Source organism: Grammomys surdaster, unplaced genomic scaffold (genome assembly GCF_004785775.1).
Source record: "Grammomys surdaster isolate TR1022 unplaced genomic scaffold, NIH_TR_1.0 129, whole genome shotgun sequence".
Lineage (NCBI taxonomy): Eukaryota > Metazoa > Chordata > Mammalia > Rodentia > Muridae > Grammomys > Grammomys surdaster.
Genome location: NW_021604587.1, coordinates 357,705 through 379,470, shown reverse-complemented (window position 1 = coordinate 379,470; position 21,766 = coordinate 357,705). Strand labels below are relative to the sequence as shown.

Genomic DNA, 21,766 nt, shown 5'->3' with positions numbered 1-21,766 from the left:
AAGCTTTAGTTGTCTCCCTTATCCTAACCACCCTCTCCACAGGAATTAACCTAATTCCCACATGTATTTCTGATTACCACCAAGGAAAGGAAGCCACACAAACCCTGTAGCCTGCTCCAGTTCAATTTTTGGTCTGTCCTTCTGTTTCTGACAAAAGAGTACATGTGAAATTTGGAAAGCACTGATTACCTAGCTCGGCATGGGTGCTCCTGTGGTCTGAATGTTGGTATCCCCCACCCTTCGTATTTGAGCATCTAATACCCAATGGTATTACCCACAAGGCCCTTTAAAGAAGTAGTTAATCCACACACTTATAAGTGGAAATAGTACCCTTATAGAAGATACTGAAAGGAGAAAGCTGCTTTGCTTCCTCTGCCATGTGGGATGAAGCAACAAGATGGCATCTTGGAAGTGGAGAGGAGTCCTCACCAGATGCAAAGTCTGCTGGCACTTCAACCTTGGACTTTTCTGTTATGAACAATTCCTCTGTATTTTATAAATTCTTCAGATAAAGGTATTTTGTCTAGCAGCATAAAAGGATTAATAGAAACACCAACCAGTGAGAACTAGCCTTAGGGCTAGAATTGGATCAGAATAATCCCTGCTAGCAGCTAGAAAGCCACATTAAGACTTGGAGAAGCAACAAGGACAAGCTAGTTGCAGGAAAAGCCAACTGATCAGAAGCTTTGCCTGGCTCTTCCTTGGAAGAACGAGTGACCTGGACCTGTCGTGAAGTGCTTGGGAGGGCCTGGCTCTGGAAGCACTGGTGCCGGCCATGTTCATCACTGCAGACAAACCTTTGCACAGCACACTCCAGCATGTTCTCATTTCTCCTTTTGGCTATTTTTACCTCCCAGGTAACAGTTGGTGTTTGTTATACAATTCCATGATGCCACTTTATTGTTTGGAACACAATTTCCAATCACTGCTAACAAGAACAGCTTGGTCTCTCTTGACCTGGAAGTATCTTTAAAGGAGAATAGTCTCAGGGAAGCTACCCAACTTGTTAGTCTCAACAGTGGCTGAAAAGTATTAGCTTAATCATTATAAAACAACCTTTAAAATTATAAAGAGACAAAATAGTGTCAGGATCGCCATCAGTGCACCACTGCTTTAACTTCAGGGCCTTGTTTATCAATTAACATAACAAATACTATACTGATTATCCACCACTGTGTCAGAGACACAGTGTGGTCCCTGGAGATGGAGTCAGATTGCAAACACATAAACACTCTGACCTTCCAAGGTGCATGCTAGTGAGGGTCACTATGTGATGATTCATGTAAGTATAAATAACTAAGACACCTACGTGGTACTGTGGGCCACGGGGAAGAGAAGAGAGCTTCCAGGGAGAGACCATTGTTTATAAGAGGTACTCAAAAGAGAACTAGCTGAGAAGATAACAACTGGAGATGGACCAGAAGAAAGCCACAAACAAGGGGAAAGTATGCAGACAGGTAACGCCACGTGCCAAGGCTCTGTGGTGGCAGCCAGGAGCACAAACAGATGAGGTGAGAGAAAAGAAGACAGTCCTGGAAGGTCTAACCCAGTATATAACCTGACTTACTCAGCCTCAGTAAGACTGGGAGTTAAACATAGTGACACATGCCCACTATCCTGCACCTGGGAGACTGAGGCAGGACCATGGCTCCAAGTACAAGTTCTATGTGGGCTTATAATGAGTTCCAGAACAGCCTGGGCAACAAAGTCAGTCAGGCACTGTCTCAAAACAGAACCGAGACACTGCGGACACTGGGTACTAGCTGGAGAATGCCACCCTGGAAACAGACAGAGGGTACATGGAAGGCCTCCACAGGTACATAAAGGATAAGGGCCTTCCCACTGAATCTCCCAGAATCTGACCTTTAGAAAAGATGTGTAAGCACTCTTGGGTAAGATCACTTTTCACTTGTGATTACAGGACTTGAACAGAAAAGATGGGCTGCTGGGATGATTCTGTTTATCTTCCATTTGTACTTCAGTAAAATACAATGTGGCCATAAGTGCTTTTGAAATCCTTCCATTTCCCTTTTAACTAAAGCTCTATTGCAAACTAAGCTGACAAAGAAACTTCAGAGTCAGAGGCAGCCTTTCAGATCCACCTAGCTTGAAAGCATCTTCCTCTCCTTTGAATCTCCTTAAAGGCAACAGGAAACAGCAGCTAGTAAAAGGCAGGAGCCACTTTAGCCCTGCAACAGCTGTCTGCCAAGGTGAGACCTATGTTCTCTCTGGCCCAAGGCTGCCTCTATGTTCACTTGCATAACGACCCCATCACCATCTGAGCTACAGAAGTCTCTTTCTTCAAGGGAAGAAGATGCATATTCTCTCTAATTAGTGTTAGAAAGGGCAATACCCTTGAATGGAGAGAAGCATCCTACCAACCTGTTCCCTCTGAGGCCTTACCTTAAGGAATGTGCTAGGCAAAGGTTTCCCACTGTCACTCAGTTCTTGGTGGATTCAGGGTAGAGAATGCTTTCCATCTATCTTGTTAGTTCTCAATGACTTTTCCTATAATTAAGGCCCTGGAATAAAATTCTAAGAAACAAAAGATTACTATCTATCCTCCCCTGTCCGTAAAATTCTTGCTTTCAGACACGAGAAGCCTACTGCACTGACAGAAGCTGAGACAGACAATGTCCCAGTGCTCAACCTGGAAACCAGGTTAGTTACCCAAGATGACAATCCTCTCAGCACCAATGCTTGTCTCACTCTTTAAAGGGAACACACAGTCCTATCTTTCTACCAAATTGTTTTTAAAGTATTTGCCTGGTAAACAAACAAAATGTTGTACATACCACTCCAATTCTTGGCCATCTTGAACATATTTGCAGCTCTGGTATACATTTCACATGCCTCTTCTATTCTTGTGTTTCCTCTAAGAGAAATTTAAATGCAAGGTTACATTTCTGTTTTTGTTAATAACCATCCATGCTTCTCCTCTCTTACTGAAGCAATATTGAGATTATTATTTTATTATATAATTATTATTATATAACTCTGAAACTCTTTTCTGTGCACAAGACAGACTACAGCATCTTAACAGCCGTTCAAAACAACAGCTATTCTTTGTAGTAGTTTGAATAGGTATAACTTCCATAGACTTACATGTTAATGCTTGGCCCCTGGGGAGTGGCACTATTAGACGAGGCCTTGTAGGAATGGGTGTGGCCTTGCTGGAGGAAGTTTATATGTCACTGTTGGGGGCAGGCTTTGAGGTCTTCTAAGCTCAAGCTCCACCCAGTGTGGAATATAGTCTCTTGTTGCCTTCAGAGCAAGATATAGAACTCTCAGCTCCTCCGGTACCATGTCTGCCTAGATGCTGCCATGTTTCCCACCATGATGACAGTGAACTAATAAACCTCTGACACTGTAAGCCAGCCCCAGTGAAATGTTTTCTTTTGTAAGTGTTGCTCTAGTTATGGTATTTCTTCACAACAATGGAAACACAAACTAAAAGACTCTTTTTGATCCCAAATTCCAGATGAAGAGACTGAGGAATGCAGTGCTAAAGTTACTGCACTGGACCACACAGCAGATACCATAAAAATAACACCCAGACAAAGATTTGGTAAATACAAGGTCTACAAATGTAACTGGAGAGTATAACAAATGAAGGTTTTAGGGTTCAGTGGTTAAGGACACTTATTCTTGTAGAAGACCTGGGTTCAGTTCCTATCTCTTATATGAAGGCTCATACCTGTAACTCTAGTTCCAGGAGAATCTGATACCCTCTCCTGACCTCAATGGGCAGCAGGCATGTACATGGTATGAAAACATACATGTAAGACAAAATACTCATACACAAAACAATAAATATATCTGAAAGTTTTTTAACGCAAGTTTTCTATCAGGAAGGGTAAACAGATTTCTTTATATCAGAAGTGTACTTCTTAAAGAAGATTACATTTTGAAGGGTATAGATACTTTATCTTGGGATTCCTTAACTGTTTAGCACAACACCTAGTGCCAGATGTGGCGGCCCAGGCCTGTTAACACCCATACTGGAGTGACAAAGGCAAGAGGAGGATGAGTTCCAGGCCAGCCTGAGCTCAACGGTGAGACTATCTCAAAAGCAATGCCCCAATTGCATCAAAAGCCACAAACACCAGAAACAGCAGTGAGGAATTACCACATTATTTTGTTGCTCTGTCACTGTGTGGCATGTCAGCTCTGGCACGGTTCAGCCTGTCTCCAATATGGTAAGACCTTAGAGTCACAGCCTCACCAGGTACAGAAAATCACTGTGTAACATCTTGAGAAGAGGGCACTCCACAGCAGCTAGAGTACATGTAGTTCTAGAAAGTTCTTCACTGAGTAGCTAATTCCACTGATAAGCTAATTTTTATTTATTTTTAATTATAAAAATTACTGTATGTATCTAAGTGTTTTCTTTGCATGTATGTTTGTGTATCATGTATGTGCAAGTGCCTACAGAGCAAAGAAGGGGCATCAGAGCTCCTTGAACTAGGGTATAGTTGGTTCTGAGCCACAATGTGGAAGCAAGACTTGAACCAGGACCTTTGAAAGCGCAGTCAGTGCTCTTAACCTCTGAACTATCTCTTCGGCCTCTAAGTGACAGCTTTATACAGTCAGCAATTTCTTTAGACATAAAGCCAAATTAACTTGGTGTTTACCTTTTAGAGTTTCTAAATTCAACTCTGCTTCTAATTAGCTCAGGCCCTTCCACACAAGACATCTATCTTGTCTGTCTACACTGAAAATATAAACTCACATAGGAAAACCAAGGCCCAAGAGACTGACTACAGCACATACAATGAGGACCTCAAAGTGCAAACACAGACTTGACAGGGAGTGAACCAGGACATGGCCAGTGAGCTTGCGTAGGTCACAGTCAGTGAACTAAGAAAGCTAAAGCAAGGGCTGGTTGTGTAGGATCTCTCTCCTTTGCTCCTCTGCCAAACAAGTGCACAACATTTGTCCCCTCCCTGCAGACTTCCACCATGTGAGGACAGTAAAGGCTCATAGGGGGTGTCAGTACCTTGACTTTGTAAGTTCTAGTCTCCAGAATTCAGAAATCCAACCCTTTAAACTACTCAGTCTCAGGCATTCTGTTGTGAAGTCACAAACCAGACTTAAGACATCTAGAGCTGAGAGCTCTGGGGAAAGGCAGGAAGGAGTGCCACAAGCAAAGGGTGCATGGTTTCATTTGGGGTTGGTGTTTTTCATGGTTGCGCCGCTCTAATATGCAAACGTTTGATCATGCAAATGTGAGCACTTTAGACAGGTAAAGTATTTGCTAGGTGAATAATATCTCAATAACACTGCTACTCCTGGCTGCCAAATAAAATGGCCTGGGGTCATGTCACACAGAAATGACAGGATGTCATCAAGCTGTTCCAAAAAGGAAAGGAAAGCTTTCAACCTCAGCCTTCAGGTCCCCTTTCTCTATTTCAAATCTACGTTAAAGTTCTTTTAAAGACTTGCTTCCTTTACGTATGTGAGTGTCTACTGCAGAAGCTAGAAGAGGGTGTCAGATTCCCTGAATCTGGAATTACAGATGGTTGTGAACTGCCATGTAGGTTCGGAGAACTGAACCCAGATCCTCTGGAAGAAGAGCTAGTACTCCTAACCTGTCAGCCAACTCTCCAATCCATCTACATTTCTTTCTTCTTTCTTATTTTTTTCTAAAAAGCAATGAACTAATAGGCTTCCCTAGTGGTAAATTCCTCACACGAGCAGTTTCTCACTTTTAGTCACAGTTAACATGAGCCGGCCTTCCCTGTGTCTTGTTTTTCTGTCAAGTACCCGGAATCTTGAATTGTAATTACAGTGCAGTGCAGTCATTCTTATTAAGTTTCTAAATAAAACTAGCTTAATTAAAATGTACCTTATTCTACTTTCAAGATGCAAACAACAGAACTTGTGTGCTGTGCTAAGCTCACATCCAGATATTGCCACATCAGGTCATTTTTTAAATTATTATAATAACCAGAGAGAATACTTCCTTCATTTCACAGAAGACAGACTGTCATCTAAAGATCAGCAGCTTGCCATGGTCACTCAGTACAGTGGTGTAGCTGACTCCTGACTTCAAATCTCGAGATCTTTGTGAGAAGGCTGAATGAGCTAGCTGGATTAGATCAAGAGACACAGTTCTGACCAGAATTACCACGCATATTCTCAATACTAGAGAGGATGGCTTAGTGGTTAAGAACACACACCTCTTTTGCAGAGGACCTGAGTTTGGTTCCAAGTACCCACACTGCATGGCTCACAACAGTTTGTAACTCTAGATACAGATGCCACGGTCTCTGACCTCAAAACGTATCTGCACTCATATGCACAGTACTCATACAGACACACAAAAATCAATCTTAAAAAAAAAAATGAAGAAAGTCAAGGATGTACCTGAAGCTCCCAAACTTAGAAGGTAGTGGCATGATGATCAGAAATTTAAGGTCATCCTCAGTGAGTTTGAGGCCAGTCTGTGCTACATGAGAACCTGTCTCAAAACAAATAGACAACAACAAACCACCTAAAGAAGACTCATCAAAAAACAAAACAACCAGAATATAGGCTGGGATATGGCTCAGCTGGCAGGGTGCTTGCCTAGTGCTCAAAGCCCTGGGTACAATCCTTATCCAGTCCATCTAAACTGCACAGAAAGGCCCATATCTGTAATATCAGCACTTGGGAAGTAAAGGCAACAGCATCAGAAGTTCAAGGTTATCATCCACAATACAATGTGTCTCAGGCCAGCCTGGGGCACATTAACTTTTGTATCCAAGTGAGGTGGCTAAGCAATAGCTAGCTATATAAAAATAAAAGGTAGGCTGCTGTGTCTGTCAACCTAAATTCAATTTCCAAACCATGTAAAGATGGAAGGAAAATAACAGACCCCACAAACAAAACTATATAACTTTTGGAAAATGTCCTTAAAAATACCTCAATCAGTACTTTATATACATGAACACTAAATATTTCAAGTTTTAAAGACCAATACTCAGTATTTAAATTCAAATAATTGAGCTGATGGCTACTCTGAGCTCCACAGAGAGCAGAATATTCTTGGAGACACAACAGTGTTTTAAAAGAATCTCTGCTATGAGGTAACATGATGCCAGCATATGGCACCAAAGTGGCATGAAAAAAGATAAACTGAGCTAAAGTAAGCATCCTTTGGGATCAGAAGTTTCTGACCTTGAACAAGGAGACACCAAGAAGGGAAAGTCCAGCAGGTACAAGACCTGGCTCCACCTGAGGCCTCAGCCTGGCACCCCTTCATTTCAGAGGCCTAAGCTTCGTGGCCACTTACTGAGCAAACAGCTGCTGAGGTCAGTCAGTATGTACCAGACAACACAATGGAGGGATGTCAGAGTGTTCACAAAACCTTGTACTTTGGGGGTGAAGATGCCTGAGACAGCACCTCTAGCTCCATCCTGTTCCATTGTAGATCAAGTCCCAAGGCAGCTGTCTAAGAGCCAGTGAAAAGCAAGACTGTCAGAAGTTAATTAATCCTCAAATCTTCTCAAGTCCTAGTATTTCCCCACCCCAAGTAATCACTGTGTGGAGCACAGAGCACACTGGCAACTATAATACAAACTATTTTAAAACTGTGGGTGGGAGGAGGGAGGTATCAAAGTAGACTGGAGTGAATTAATGGCACACACATCATGAGATGTACCCAAAAGGAAAAGGTGACAACTGTAGAGGCAGAAATAAAACTGCCTCTAAAATCACAAGATATTAGAGTAGAAATATCTCAAATAATTACAGCTATGGCAATGTATCAGTGTGCAGTCACAACCGGAGAGAATTCAGGTCTATGATCTGGATACCCTGAGGGCTACTACAAAGACAAAGGCAAGAACCACTGTGCTTATTACTGGGATGATGGTGAGATGTATAGGGAGGAGGCTGTCACCCAGGACAACACTTTTTCTTCACTAGCAGGAATATCTCCTTAGCCTAACCTGCAGCAAGAGGTCAGACCAGGGCCCCACACACAGGTTACAATGACAGCAATGGCTGCTAAGTATGTTGATGGAAGAATCTGTACATATCACCGTTTTTTTTTTTTTTTTTTTTGTTCTTGCTGGTGGTGGTGGTTTTACTGCTGATGAGTTTGTTTTCTGTTTTGTTTGGGGAGGGGAGGGTGCTACTGATGTCTGTTTTGACACAAGGTCTTGCTCTATATAATCCAGGCAAGCCTTAAACTCAAGATCCTTCTGCCTCTCAGGTTCTGGGATTCCAGACATGCAGTAGTGAGCCCAGTTTCACATAACAATTTTAAATAAGTTGTCCATGTGCTCCTCAAGGTAGCAAGCAAAAATAGAAAATATTGAGAAAAGAGAGACAAATACACTCATTCTCTGTTTAAAAGTATCTCTGCCATAAATCTGGAAAAGGAGAGAGGATAAAATAACAGTAAGAAATTCTAAAAAAGTCCTAAGAAATCATACTAGTAACTATCTTCCTTAAATAACCTATAATGCACATAAGTCTATATAAATATGTTTACATTGTTTACACGAAATTTTTTTACTTTGGTTGAAAATGTTCCCTCCAAAAGTCAAAGATCATATAACAAAACATCTAAAACCAGGCATGAAAAGCCCTCTTTTGAGCTGTTGGTTGGCTAATGTCTCAAATATCACAGGCTACTGATATTGCCACTGATTGCCTCCAAGGGGTGAAAGGAAAGTCTCTTTTGCTGAAGACACCATACACTTCAAACTCAGGGCCCAAAGACACCTGAGCTGGAACTGACCTGAATGCCTCTTCCTTGAGGACTAGCATTTATGGTACCAAAAAGCACCAAGCAAGTGTCCAAAAAAGGCAGGCAATGAACAGTCCTACTCAGCTATGATGCCTATGAATCAAAAAGATGAACCAGTGACACTATAACCCTAGGGGATGCAATACTAGCATTCATACCATGGCAGTAATCAACAGCTCTCTAATTAGACTTAAGACCTGATCAACAAGAAGGATATCTACCTGGTATTGGAAACCTAGCCACTAACCAGGGCTAGTGAAGTCATAGATAGATCTTGAAGAAGCACCTACAACTTCCACTTTACTAAACAGCAAAAGCATAACTTGTACATTCTAAATGTTTGTCCTTCTACTTACAGATAAGTCTAGTCTTCACCACTCTTCAAGGAAACCTCTCTTTGCAACAAGATGGAGACCATTATAGAAACCCATGACCAATAAAAACAGACCTGTGGAACCCAGTCCCAATGGATACATCTATAAAACAACTCCCCTAAGGCTCAGGGAATACTGAGTAAGGGAGAACAGAAAGATTTTAAGAGTCAATCAGGGAGTTTGTATAAGATTACTGTCTCCTAGCAACATCAGAAGCTATAACCATGAAGTCTCACCAACATCACAGCCTAAACATGAGCTGAACAAAAATAACAACAGACATACCAACGTAGATGGGGGGATAAAGCCCACAAGGTTTCAACCCTTCACAAAGAATGACAAGTGACTAAGGAATGGGAGTGAGAGAAATAGTCTTCCCTAGGAAGCACTACCAACTGATTATCCAATTTTAAATGGTCAGCCCTATATGCATACATACATGCATTATACAGACTAAGCAGAATGAATATATATTAATATATATATATATAAAACAATTAATAAAATAAAGGTTGTAGAACCTTTAGGTTGACCTTGATGGAGGAAGGGGGTCACCTGAGTGGGCCTTGATATTTATAGCAGGACCCTGCTTCCTGTACGGTCTCTGCTTCCTGTTCCATAGGTGAGGAGTCCCAGCCACATGATCCTGTAGTCATGAAACCACCTACTATCACACCTCTACCAGGATGGACTTCTCTCAAACCTCGAGCCAAATAAATTCTTAGGTTGATTTTGTCAGATATACTGTCACAGCAAAAAGTAAATAATACAAAGTCTGTACTAGAAGTGGGGTTATTGCAACGATAAACTTGATCATGTGGCTGACTTGCAGGAGTAATATGGAGAGGACTGGAGACACAGACTAGCAGAGCCCTGGGGTGCTATAACTAGAGATGAATGTGCTATGGCAGTGGGGGTAGAGAAGAATGCTGATATAAATGTGAACAGTGAGGGTGTGACTCACTGGGTTTCAGAGAGAAACAAGGACTCTATCAGTAACAGGGCCATTTGTAGCACATTCTGGCAAAGAATCTGGCTGTGGTCTGTCATGTCCTGAAAACTTGAGTGAGGGTGAATTAAAAAGTAATAGACTATGTATTTTGTAGAATTTCAAGACACAATAATATCCAGGCTATAGAATGGTCACTGCTTGGTGCTTTTAACCAGATTCAGGTGGACCAGTAGAGTAGAAAGATCAGAAAAGTATAGTTTCTAGAGGAAAGGAATATGAGCAGTTTGAAACCCACAGGCAGCCGGGTGGTGGTGGCACACACCCTTTATCCCACCACTTGGGAGGCAGAGGCAATTGGATCTTTTAGTTCCAGGCCAGCCTGGAGAGAGAGAGAGAGTTCCAAGATGGCCAGAGATACACAGAGAAACCTTGTCTCGAAAAACCAAAAGAATAAAAGATGTGGGTAACGTGGGCTTGGAGAAAGCATCTGCACATGTTAAAGAGACTAGAGCCAAGAAAGAGAAATCACAGATACAGGGAAAAGAATAGAAATAGGAAAAGAGTCTTAGAGTGTGTGTGTGGGGTGGGATTGGGGAGCATGGCTGCACACACAAAGAACTCCAGAACTTGTTTGAAAACCCTGTATTTTAAAACTATTTTTATTCTGTATTAAAGTTCACTGAGATTCATAGACTTTAGATATAATTAATCTTGTTGCCTGTTTTCCTCATACAAGTGTATTACAATAAAGCTTTAATAAAATAATTTTATATGTGTATTTGTGTGTATCAGACTTCAGGTGAGTATGTAGTGGTCAGAGGACAACTTTCAGGAATTGATTCTCCCTTTCACCTCTTTGAAGTGGAGTCTCCCCTGATTTTGCTGCTAGGTTGCATACTCCAGACTTGCTGGCCTGAGAGCTTCCAGTTGATTCTTATGTCTCTATTCCGCACTCCACCTCATAGGAGTGCTGGGATTACAGATGCATACTACTACAGTCTAAGTTACTTAGTGAATTTAAGGCCGGTGGGAGCTACATGATGCCTTGGCTTAGAAAGAAGGAAGAGGAAGGAGAAAAGGAGAGGGAAGAAAGTTTGACAGAGAGCCTCCAGGGTAACTTGCTCTAACAGACCCACCTGGAGAAGTGTTCTCCTAAGTTTAGACCACTGCAGCCATGGCCTAAGGGGACAGGCTACATCCCAAGTAAGCAGAATCTGGCACTGTACACAGGTAATGGTTTTGGAGGGATGAAAAATGCAAGTAATGGGGTCATAAAGGCTTGCTCTAAAGTCTTAAAAGATGCTGCAACAAGGCAGCATGTGGCTAGATCCCCTGCAGGAAGGCTCTGAGAAGCCATTGCACAAAGTCATGAAATTGAAACCTGAGCTATAATGAAGACCTCAGGATACTGAAGATGCCAGAAACAGACTATTCACCAAGAAAACTGAGAGACAGCTTCTTTGGGGTTACTCTTAATGTTTAGGAACTGCCTTAAGGACTGAGTAACTACCAAGTTCTCAGCATCTCAGTGTGATTTGGCGCTTGTTACTATCTTAAAGTTCACTTAATTAATTCTGCTTTTCTTTCTTCCATCCCCTGCTTCTGGTGTGCTGAGCACCTGACTAAAACCCAAGTATGGAATAGATTTGTAGTTACCAAGGTTTGGGAAGAGTTATGGGGCAGAAGGCGGGGGTGGGGGGGATGATTAACAGGTTCAGGCGCGTAGGTGATCACATGGAAGAATGTCTCACAGGATAAATACTGTTGACAACATTTCAAAATAGCCAGTAGAGACAATTCTGAATTTTCTCCACAGAGAGATATAATAAGTATCTGGGATGATTAATTTTGACAACTGCTCTGGTCTGCACTATACAGTTAATACTGAAATTTCACATTGTTGTACATTTATGTGCCAACTGAAAACAATATATTTATTAAACAGGTAGTAGAAGGGAGATATTCTTTAGATACTCCCAGGCCAAGGGAGAGGGGAGGCAGCCATCAAAAGTTCCTTCAGTTTTCTATTAACTGATGACAGAGCTCAATGTTCAGCATAAAAGTCCAGGGCTTGGGTCAGACCACTTGCAGAAAATGCCATTCACAGCCTGCTCAGAGAGGCAGTCAGGCCAGGGGAGAAAGAGAAGCACCCAGGTTGACGCAAGCACGTGCCAGCAACATGACTCCTCAAAGCTCACTCCCATACATTGAGGTTCAACTTTCCGAGACCTTTTCACTATTTCTGTCTATTTACGGGGGTAGGGCGTGGGGATCATGGAGTCTCAAAAAGAACATGCCACACTTAACAAACTGGCTAACGAAAGTATTAGTTGAGTTTAATTTCCTGAATAAGATAATGGGATAGGTAAAGGTAGTTGAGAAGGCTAACTGGACTTCTGGCAATGCTCTGAAGCTCCACCTTGATAGGCAATGTGCCTATAATGTGCCAATAAGAGCCAATAACAGAAGGTAGTTAAAAAAAAAAAAAACCCAACAAGATAGGTAAATACCTAAAAAAAAGGCAAAGGATAGCATCAATTCAATAAACTTACAAACTAGTTCTACAAAACCGGATCTGACTAGTGACATTCTAAATGCATTTTCCAGGTGTGGTGGCACACACCTTTAATCCCAGCACTCAGGAGGCAGAGGCTTGAGCGTGAGTTCAATGCCAGCTGCATCTATATAGTGAACTACAGCCAGAGCTACGCAGTGAAATTTTTATCTTAAAAAATGTACCTTTATACAATGCAATCTTTGAACTGAATTCCAATCTTTATAAAATATTAATAACTGCTATAATTCCCAAAGGATAATGTTGCCTAAATATAAACTTACAAACACATCTTGCACATAGTAAACCTCCACTTAAATGGAGCTGGGGAGAAACAAAGCCAGTGTGCATGGCTCCTGGTGCAAGTCAGGAGGACCGAAGTGCTACGATTCAGGGAGAACCACTCCCCAGCAAGGGAGTCCTGACCGAGCAATTCCAAGGCCAGGCAGGGTCAGTTCAGGAAACTGAAAAAGAGTGCCTTGGACAGAGCCACAGTCTCTAGAAGACGACTTTTGGGAGTGAGGGAGGGGACTCTTTACCAGGTGGCAGAGCAAGGAAAGAAGGCAAGGCAATCTAGCAGCAAGGATCAGTTCAGTCTTGCCTAAGGAAGGCGGTCTTTAACTATTACTCCACAGTGACACTCCTTCCGGACACTGTACCCAACTGTACAGCAGCAAAGCCTAAGAAGCCAGCTAAGATTCATACCCCTCCTCTCCTACTACAGAAGCCCATGCTGCTACCATTACTGCTGCTGGCTGTGGGGAGCCAAGGACATCTTGGATGAATGTGTATTGTTGACATGAGCTTGGCTATGTCTAGGATCCAACATCTCAGATCCATGAGAAATTGGCAAAGCCTTCCCCACATGGGTCAGCCTCAGAGTAAGTGGCAAAGCCTTCCTACAGCCTGAAACTGTACAGAGAGTTCTTACCAAGACTAGCAAATCCCTCCTCCATGTACTATAGGCAGCAATCACACTGAGGTTCTGGATTGTTGCATAGTTGGTACCCTCTATCAGAGCAAGGCCCACCTGATCCTAGCTTTTCTGTAGGTGTGTCTATGTGCCTGTCCTTTCTTCATTCTCTCCTTGCTGCTCCTTAAGAGGGTCAAGGCAAGTCCTGCTGGACTCAGTGGCAGGCAATCCAGAAGACTGACTGACTCCATGAACGTAGTCCACCAAAAGAGGGAAGAGGAAACAAATGTTTCAACCAGAATCTCGGAAAATTCCCCAAAATTTTCCCAAGATACAAATCCAAACACTGAACCTGTCAACCTTGTACTAAGGTCCACTGAGAAATCCTGGTAAGCTATTCAATTCTATAAACAAAGAAAATCTCTGGGCAAAGGTGCTTACAAACCTAAAAAATCAAGATAGGATAGGTTTCAGTGCTAGCATACACAGCTGACAGCTGAATTTCCCAAGAACTCAAGAGGGAAACAAAGTCACACTGCTATCAAATAGCTGGTCAAGCCATTTCTCACACGACACTGACAGAACCCAGAACTTCAAGAAGACTAAGAGAGGACCAGAGAATGTCAGTGGGTGAGCTCTAGATACATTTTATTACAGATCTAAGACTAAAGGATATAATGAGAAAGATTAAAAAGTAAAAATGCAAAGGATTTTTTTTTGTCTAAATACAAGTAGCAAAACTCCCACACCAAACCAACAAAAGCAGACAGTGGAGGAAGGAGAAGGTACACACACTCTCAAGCACATGGGGAATAGGTGTTTTCCAGAACAAATGAAAGAACAGGGGCCTAAGTAAGGAACAGGAGCTGAACTATTTTTAAAAGCTTTATGGCATAAATGTAACAGCTGAACAAACCACAAAGATCTCCAAATTAAAAAAAAAGAGAGATCACAAAGGAATCAGATAAACTGTAAAATACAGTAAATCCAACAAAGTGCTTCAACAGGTGAGAACCAGTCACATCAATATCACTTGCAGCTTTGCTCCAAAACAGAGCCACAGAAGGGGCACAGCTAATGTAAGGCTCTTCTGAAAGGCTTAGGATACAGAGCCAGGAATGCACCAGAGCGCTGAAGAGTTGCCTCAGCTACTCTAACAGAGGACACAGATTCAATTCCCAGTACCTATAAGGCAGTTCACAATTGTCTATAACTCCAGTTTCAGAAGATCTGACACCTTTTTCTGGTCTCCTTGGCACCAGGCACACATGTGGTGAAGACATACATGCAGGCTAAATACCTATATGTGTAAAATAAAAAATAAATAAAAAAGACTTTTAAAAGGTGGTCAAAAACCAAACCAAAAACCATATACCAGAAGTTTGAAACCAGTCTTCACATCTAAATCAGATTCATATAAGCAAACTAGAGACAGCAAAAAAAGAGCCAGAGGGAAAAATAAATGATAAGGAAAATAAAAAAGCAACAAAGCAACAAAGGCAGAAACAGAAATGGGGTAAAAGGTATGCAAACAGCGGAACGGATAGGAATACTTCCTGGTTGCCGGAGGATAAAGGATCAGAGCATCGTGGGAGAAGACGGAAGAAATAATACTGCAGAAGTAAGCACCAAGAAGCAAGAAACAAAGTACTGAAAAAGAACACTCTTAGAAATTAAAAAAGATACTGGCATAACTCTGCAAGTCAATTTTTAAACTTTAGATTAAGTGATAATTTTCTGAGAAAATATAATGTGCTAAAATGGAGTCTAGTACAAATAGTATATTTAATATTTAAAAAAAAAACAGTGTTAGTGAAAAAACGTATTCACCGGGCTAGGGAGATGCTCAGTGTTGGGAATGACAATACACACATCTGTAATCCCAGCACTGTGCAGGGAGGAGACAGGAGTACTACTGGTGTGTATGCTGGCCATCAGCATTATGCCAGGTTCAGTAAGATACATACCTTTTCTCAAGAAAATAAGGCAGAACGTGTTAGAGGAGGGACATATGTCACTCTCCTCTGGCTTCTGGGTGTGTGCATATAGACCACACATGTTAAAAACAAACAAACAAATGAAAATACACACTTAGAAACCCAACAGTTTCACTATAAGTGTAGCTATACAATCCATAAAAGAAAAAAAATAGGAAAACAGAGAAACACCTAAACTCCTTTTCTGAGGCACTTACAACCTCAAGATTTCAACCTGATAAAGGCTATACACAAAGAATCATACGTAAAATAACTAAATAAACTGTGTAAAACCAAACATAGTCTGTTACCCTAACTCTGGGAGGCTCAAGCAGACTCATCACAAATTTGAGACCAGCCTGGGCTACAGTAAGACCCTCAAAGCAACTCAAGAGGAGTTTATTCCAAGAATGGAAAGATAGTTTAACAGGAACCCACCCACTAATCAAGATATTGGTAATTTGAAGGAGAAAAATAATTTTTATCTCCACAGATATTGATAAGGCTTTTCAAATAAAACATGATGAAAAATACCCAGTAAAACAGGAGTTCCCTACCATGAAAAATATGCCTTAATTCAAACAATATTGACTAATTATATGTAAGATTTTTATTGTTTTGATAAGTTCTACTTGAAAACAGAAAAGCTAACATTCTGAAATTCTAATTCCAACCTTGAACTTCCTGTGAACTGTTTGAGGAGCTGAAGTGTTTTAGAATGTCATGCTGATTTTTACCAGTTCTGAAGGCCTTACAGTGTATAAGGTCCTATGACTGACTAGAATGACGCTGTGATCTGGTGACATGGACACTCTTGGTATACACCATTTTCTTGCTATTTCAAAAAAAAAAATTTGCCAGTTTAGATATCTTAGAGTTTCTATTGCTGTGATAAGACACAGTGATCAAAAGCAACTTGAGACTGAAAATGGTTTATTTGGCTTACATGTCCCAAGTCCTAGTTAACTGAAGGAAGCCAAGGCAGGAACCTGGAGGCAGAACCTGAAGCAAAACCCATGGAAGAATACTGCTTACTGGCTTGCTCTTCATGGCTTTCTCAGCCCACTTTCATATATAACGTAGGTCCTATGGGCTGTATTCTTCCACTCTGCATTAATCATTAAATCAAGAAAATGCCTACAGAGTTGCCTACAGACCAATCTAGGGAGACATTTTCTCAACTGTAGTTCATCTTACCAGATAACTCTAGCTTGTGTCAAGTTGACATAATCAGCCAGGACAGGGTAATATTATTTACAATCACTCATGAATAATTCTCAGAAATAAGAAATATTTGAAAAAAATCTGAAATAAAAAAATCCCAGAATTACAGATTTAAATGGCAAGTATTATTATTTTTCTATACACAACTTTCCACATCTTACTTCTTATAAGAAATATACACAAATACTCTTATGTGTCTTATACTGTACCTTACATCTTTGTCTATATTTCCTGTCTTGTATTTGAGACGGGCTGACAGGAAACTCAAGATCCTCCTGCTTTATAGCCTCTAGATTGTAGGAATTACAATTACAGGATTACAGGAATGGGTGACCACAACAATGATTTTTTGTCGTTGTTTACTTTTTCCTATTCTTTTTCATTTGTTTGTTTGTTGTTTGTTTTTGAGATGTTTCTCTACATAGCCCTAGCTGTCCTGGCACTCACTATGTAGACCAGGCTGGCCCTGAACTCACACAGATCTACCTGCCTCTGCCTCCCTAATGCTGGATCTTAAGGTGTATGCCACCACATCCAGATGATCAATGGAAAAAAAACTGAATCTACATTTAAGTATTAATCATAACTGAGAAAGATGTAAATGCTCTCTCTCAAAGCTATCACATGACTGTGTTAACCATGGAAACAATCTTCAGTGAAATAAAAACAAGGGAACAATATGGATATAGTCTACAGCATCTAAGAAATATCTGAATCTTCACAGTTATTAAGTAGACTTATCTTAGTTGCAATAACACAAAAGGATCCCTTATTAAATTTATACTGAGACCACCTCTTTTATTATCCCTGAGATTGAGGAACATTGTAAAGGAACCATCAGGGAGTTGAGAATAATATATATAGTTCAGTGGCAGGATAAGTATTCGCCTAACAATGTATAAGGCCTAGGGTTTCATCTCCAGCACTGCAAACAAACAAACAAACAAACAAGAAAGGAACAAACAAAGGAAGCCCAGAAAAATTTTCCTATCATTCCCTAAGTATGGCTTTCTTCAATGTGCACTGTGCCACACACCCTCAATGCATGTTCCCCTAGCAACAAATGAAGATAGTAAGGAAGTCTGCACTTCGAACGTACCCTATTGTCAGTTTGGCCAGCTTAAGATCATTCTAGCAGTTCGTTGAGATGCTAAATTAAAGTTTGAAATTAACTACAGATTTCTGCAGCTCAGCTCTGACAATCCACTAAGTGAAATTTTGGCTTTTTCAGTGGTGGTTTTATACTGTGCTTTTCAGAAAAATTGAAAATAGACAAACAAACAAACCAAAACACAAAAACAGTTACTCTTTAACTTGGAATAACACAGAAAACCAAACAGAAGGAATATTGGTTGCAGGCATGTCTGCATTCCTTCTAAACTGTTTTCTTGTAGGGGAGCTGCAAGAGGCCTTGCTGGGGGAAAATTGTACTGATGCGTCTTCCAACCTCCAGCTACCAGGCTGAAAAAACATTCAATAGACCCATTCTTGTGAATTTCTATGCATATTTCCATCTAAAGCAATAACAGAAAGGCAGAGTTATGTAACAATACTGAGAACATAGTATTATCACAAAAGCAGTGTTTGGGATACAGGAGATGAAGTCAAGCTACGCTTTAATCTGCAGTTAGGAGATTAACGGTCAGTGACGTGGAACATCTGCAATAAGCCAAATGCCTTTTTAAATGTCTTGACACATCCTTAAATCGTCACCTGTCCATCTTTTAAACAGGAACGCTGATGATACTTGTCATTATTAATTGCCTGTTAACTTGAGAGTCTCACACGGGGATGGATAATACTACTGTAAATGAGGGAGAGAACCAAAGAGAGGCGGGGCAGGGCAACATGTAAGGTGATGGCAAATGCTTGCAATGTCACACCCACAGGACCTCAAACATCTAAAACTGATACAGAACTGTAGTCCTCCCACTGTAACTAACAGAGAAACAGGTCTAATTTGGTGTTTCAAATACTTATTTGCTTATGATGAACCTCATGAAGCTCTACATATTCTTCTAAGCTTTTCAGGAAGCAATATGACTGGAAACCTCCCAGTCCTCACAGGGCAAAGGACACTTGAAAGTGTCCTTTCAAAGGCTAAAACTCTTTAGGGTATTTACTCATTAAGGGTAGCGACCACACTTTTGGCTCTGAAATCCTGCAAAACTCAATCCATCTGCCCTTCTGCTTCCTTGATAAGAGGGGTCGCCAGCTTTGATGAGTATGTGGATAATCATCCCACAGCCATTTCCAACATCCACACGTCTAAGTATTTTACAAACTCATTGATTATTAATCATGAGACACACTGGGTGACAGCAGAAGAAGCTGAGGCCCAAAGAAGCAAAGCTAACCCCTTCCAGGTTCCAAACCCCATGAGAAGAACCTGAACTGCTGCTTCTATGTGACTCCACATAGAGTGTGGATGGGAAATGAAAATCTTGCTACATGGCCTGCCACTGACAGGACAGCTACAGCCAAAAAGATGTTTCTTCAAAAATAAAGGATTCCTCAAAATACTTTTTGATGAATGTCTCAAGATTTGACCTAGTTTTCTCAAAACAATGTTCCTCTTGACCAAAATAAAGGTCCATAACTCGCTCGAGGAAGCAGAGCCTGATTTGAAATGTGTATTAGCATCATCTCCCAAGGTGAGGTACTGTGCCATTAAATTTCACATGAACTGAATGAATGTTGTGTATTTTGAGACTCACAGACAGGAATTAGTCTTCGGCACCTGCAGTGCTCCTTTCCTCTTTTAAAGGGGAAGCAGTATCTGTAACTCACACCTACAGTGTCAAGCTTCATATTATATGAGAAATTTAAGACCTAGCAGTGACAAATGTCCTTAGAGGTCTCCAAGGATGGTCTCCTCCTCTATCTTGGCAGACCATGGTACCATAAACTGTATCAAAGTGACCCTAAGCATTTCCTGGAGATGGAAACATAATGGGGTTCAATTAAACTATTATATAATAATTAATGTAATCAGTAGTCAAATGAATAAAGTAAAAATACAAGTCAAAAGCTCACTGGGTGTGTTTTCAGAACTTGGTGTCTAAACTGAATTTTTACAGCACTTAAGTATGTGACACTTGTCCTTCCCGATAATTAAAACCTGTTCTTGGTACAGATCTTTCACTTTCAAACGGGGGAAAAAAAGAGGCACACGTAATTTCTACCACTGTCATAAACAGCTGAATCATTCGCATAATCAACTGCCTAGAATTCTTCCACAAGCTCTCAATACAGGCTCTGCTTTTTGAAAGCTCAGAATGTAAACCCTTCCCTACCACAGCATGTAAGAATTATACAAAATCACGGGGTTCCCAAAGGATACTGACTTTAAACAGGAGCAATGTTACATACAGTTCATCAACCGGGAGGCCCGAACTACGGATACAAGGCACTCTGGAAAATGAAAAACACACTAAGGAGGAAATGATTTCAAGGCCCTTGGGCCAAGGCCAGTGGGCAAGTGCCCGGGATACAGGGGCGCAGACTTCCCGCTCCCCATGAGCCGCCAGCGGATGCCAAGCTCTAGGCTGAATTCCAGAACCTCACAGTCCTGGCTCCCTCGGGTGATTTACTGCTCGACCAGGAGAAATTAATGAATCTGGTCCACTAGGAGGGGTGGCATCCTCGAAGGGGCAGCTCGGCGCGGACCCTGGCGCCAGCACGGGACCGTTGGCAACGAAAGAAGCATGGGGGCACCACAGAGATCTCCGAGGACGTGTTCAAGATCTCTGGGTTGTTTAAGGGTGCCTGGGGATTGAGAGATAGGGGTTCTTCGGGTGTGGGTGAGGGGTGCCCAAGGCCTGAGGATCCCCAAAAGGTTCTGCAGCTTGCAGTGTGTGCAGACTGGAGAGACCCCCCCCCCCCAGACACGACTCAAGGGATGCGATGAGGCCCTGGGTGCGACGGGACCCAAAACAGAGGGTGGGCCACTGGGAATCCCGGAACCCTAAGCAGTTGCGCGGGGTACTCTGCGGTGGCTGCCGGCTGGGCAGGGGATCGGGCACCAAGACCCCTTAAGGGCAAGACCTCTGGCGCTCACCCGAACAACCCTCGGAGGAAGGAGTGGGAGGCTTTCACTCGCTTCTCTGCCTCCGCCATAAGCTGGACCGCTTCTCGCTCCTTCCCTGCGTTGTCCATGTCACCGGCTGCAGCCAAAGCCTCCTCTGCTGACTTGCGAGGCTCCCGGGACGACTTAGCCCTCCCTCTAGCAGGTGCCGACACGCAAGCGCGGCACGCGTGGCCTTTCGGGATCTGTAGTCCTACACTCCACATTAATGGTAGCTTGTCAGAGACCACAACTACAGTTCCCAGAAGGCTGCTGGGCAGGGCTGGGCGGGAGCTTGTCCTGGGGACCCCTTAATTCTCCCGGACTCCCGGGAGAAGGGAAAAGAGGCGTGGCCTTCTGGAGGGGTCTTGGGCCAAGGTGGACTTCAAGGTTATAAGGAATATAATTTGTGTGTGTTTTGGGGCGGGGTGGGGGAGAGAGGGGGTGGCGACAGAGACAGGGAGACAGAGACATTCTACAAGCAATACCGCAAAACAGAATCTAATGCAGCAGTTCAGCTCAATTTAGTCAAATCATGTGGTGCCCCACCTCCCAACTCTCCCAGAAAAGGAGCAACAGCTGGCCGAAAGAGCTATTTTTAATTTCTGACAGCAAGACATTAAAAATGCATCATCATCCCCAATATAAATTCAGAGTTAATTTTAAGCGTTCCCAAACTACAACTTTCTATTTGGTCCTCTTGTTTAAAAATGAATTGCCTATCTTTCATGTAGACAAAAATCCACTCATTTTATTGACTGAATTCTGTTAAATGGCTATAAGCCAGTGAACTCTCTTATGCTTTACATAATGCTGGCTATAGTGGGTGGATCTTGACAAAATTCCTGTCTGCCAGGAAGACTTCTAATCTACTAATATCCATAGATAGATGCAATCCTGTGCCAATGACTTCTAGGCCTGTCCCAGAGGGAGGTGTTTTAATACAACGTCTAGACCATTCATGCTT

The 21,766-nt window shown here is 41.9% G+C and overlaps 1 protein-coding gene across 3 annotated transcripts in view; it reads right to left on the bottom strand.

The window, feature by feature from the left end:
* Napb (NSF attachment protein beta) overlaps positions 1-20,907 on the bottom strand; it is a 40,861-nt gene extending 19,954 nt beyond the window's left edge. For 2 of the 3 annotated variants that reach the window (XM_028756793.1, XM_028756813.1), the window contains exons 1-2: positions 20,794-20,907; positions 2,796-2,875 (exon numbers count right to left, since the gene is read on the bottom strand). In XM_028756793.1, coding sequence (XP_028612626.1) covers positions 2,796-2,875; positions 20,794-20,891 — 178 coding nt within the window. In that variant the 5' untranslated portion in view covers positions 20,892-20,907. The remainder of the gene's footprint in view (positions 1-2,795; positions 2,876-20,793) is intronic. The other variant, XM_028756804.1, reaches the window with a different exon arrangement.
* Positions 20,908-21,766: the final 859 nt, after the last annotated feature.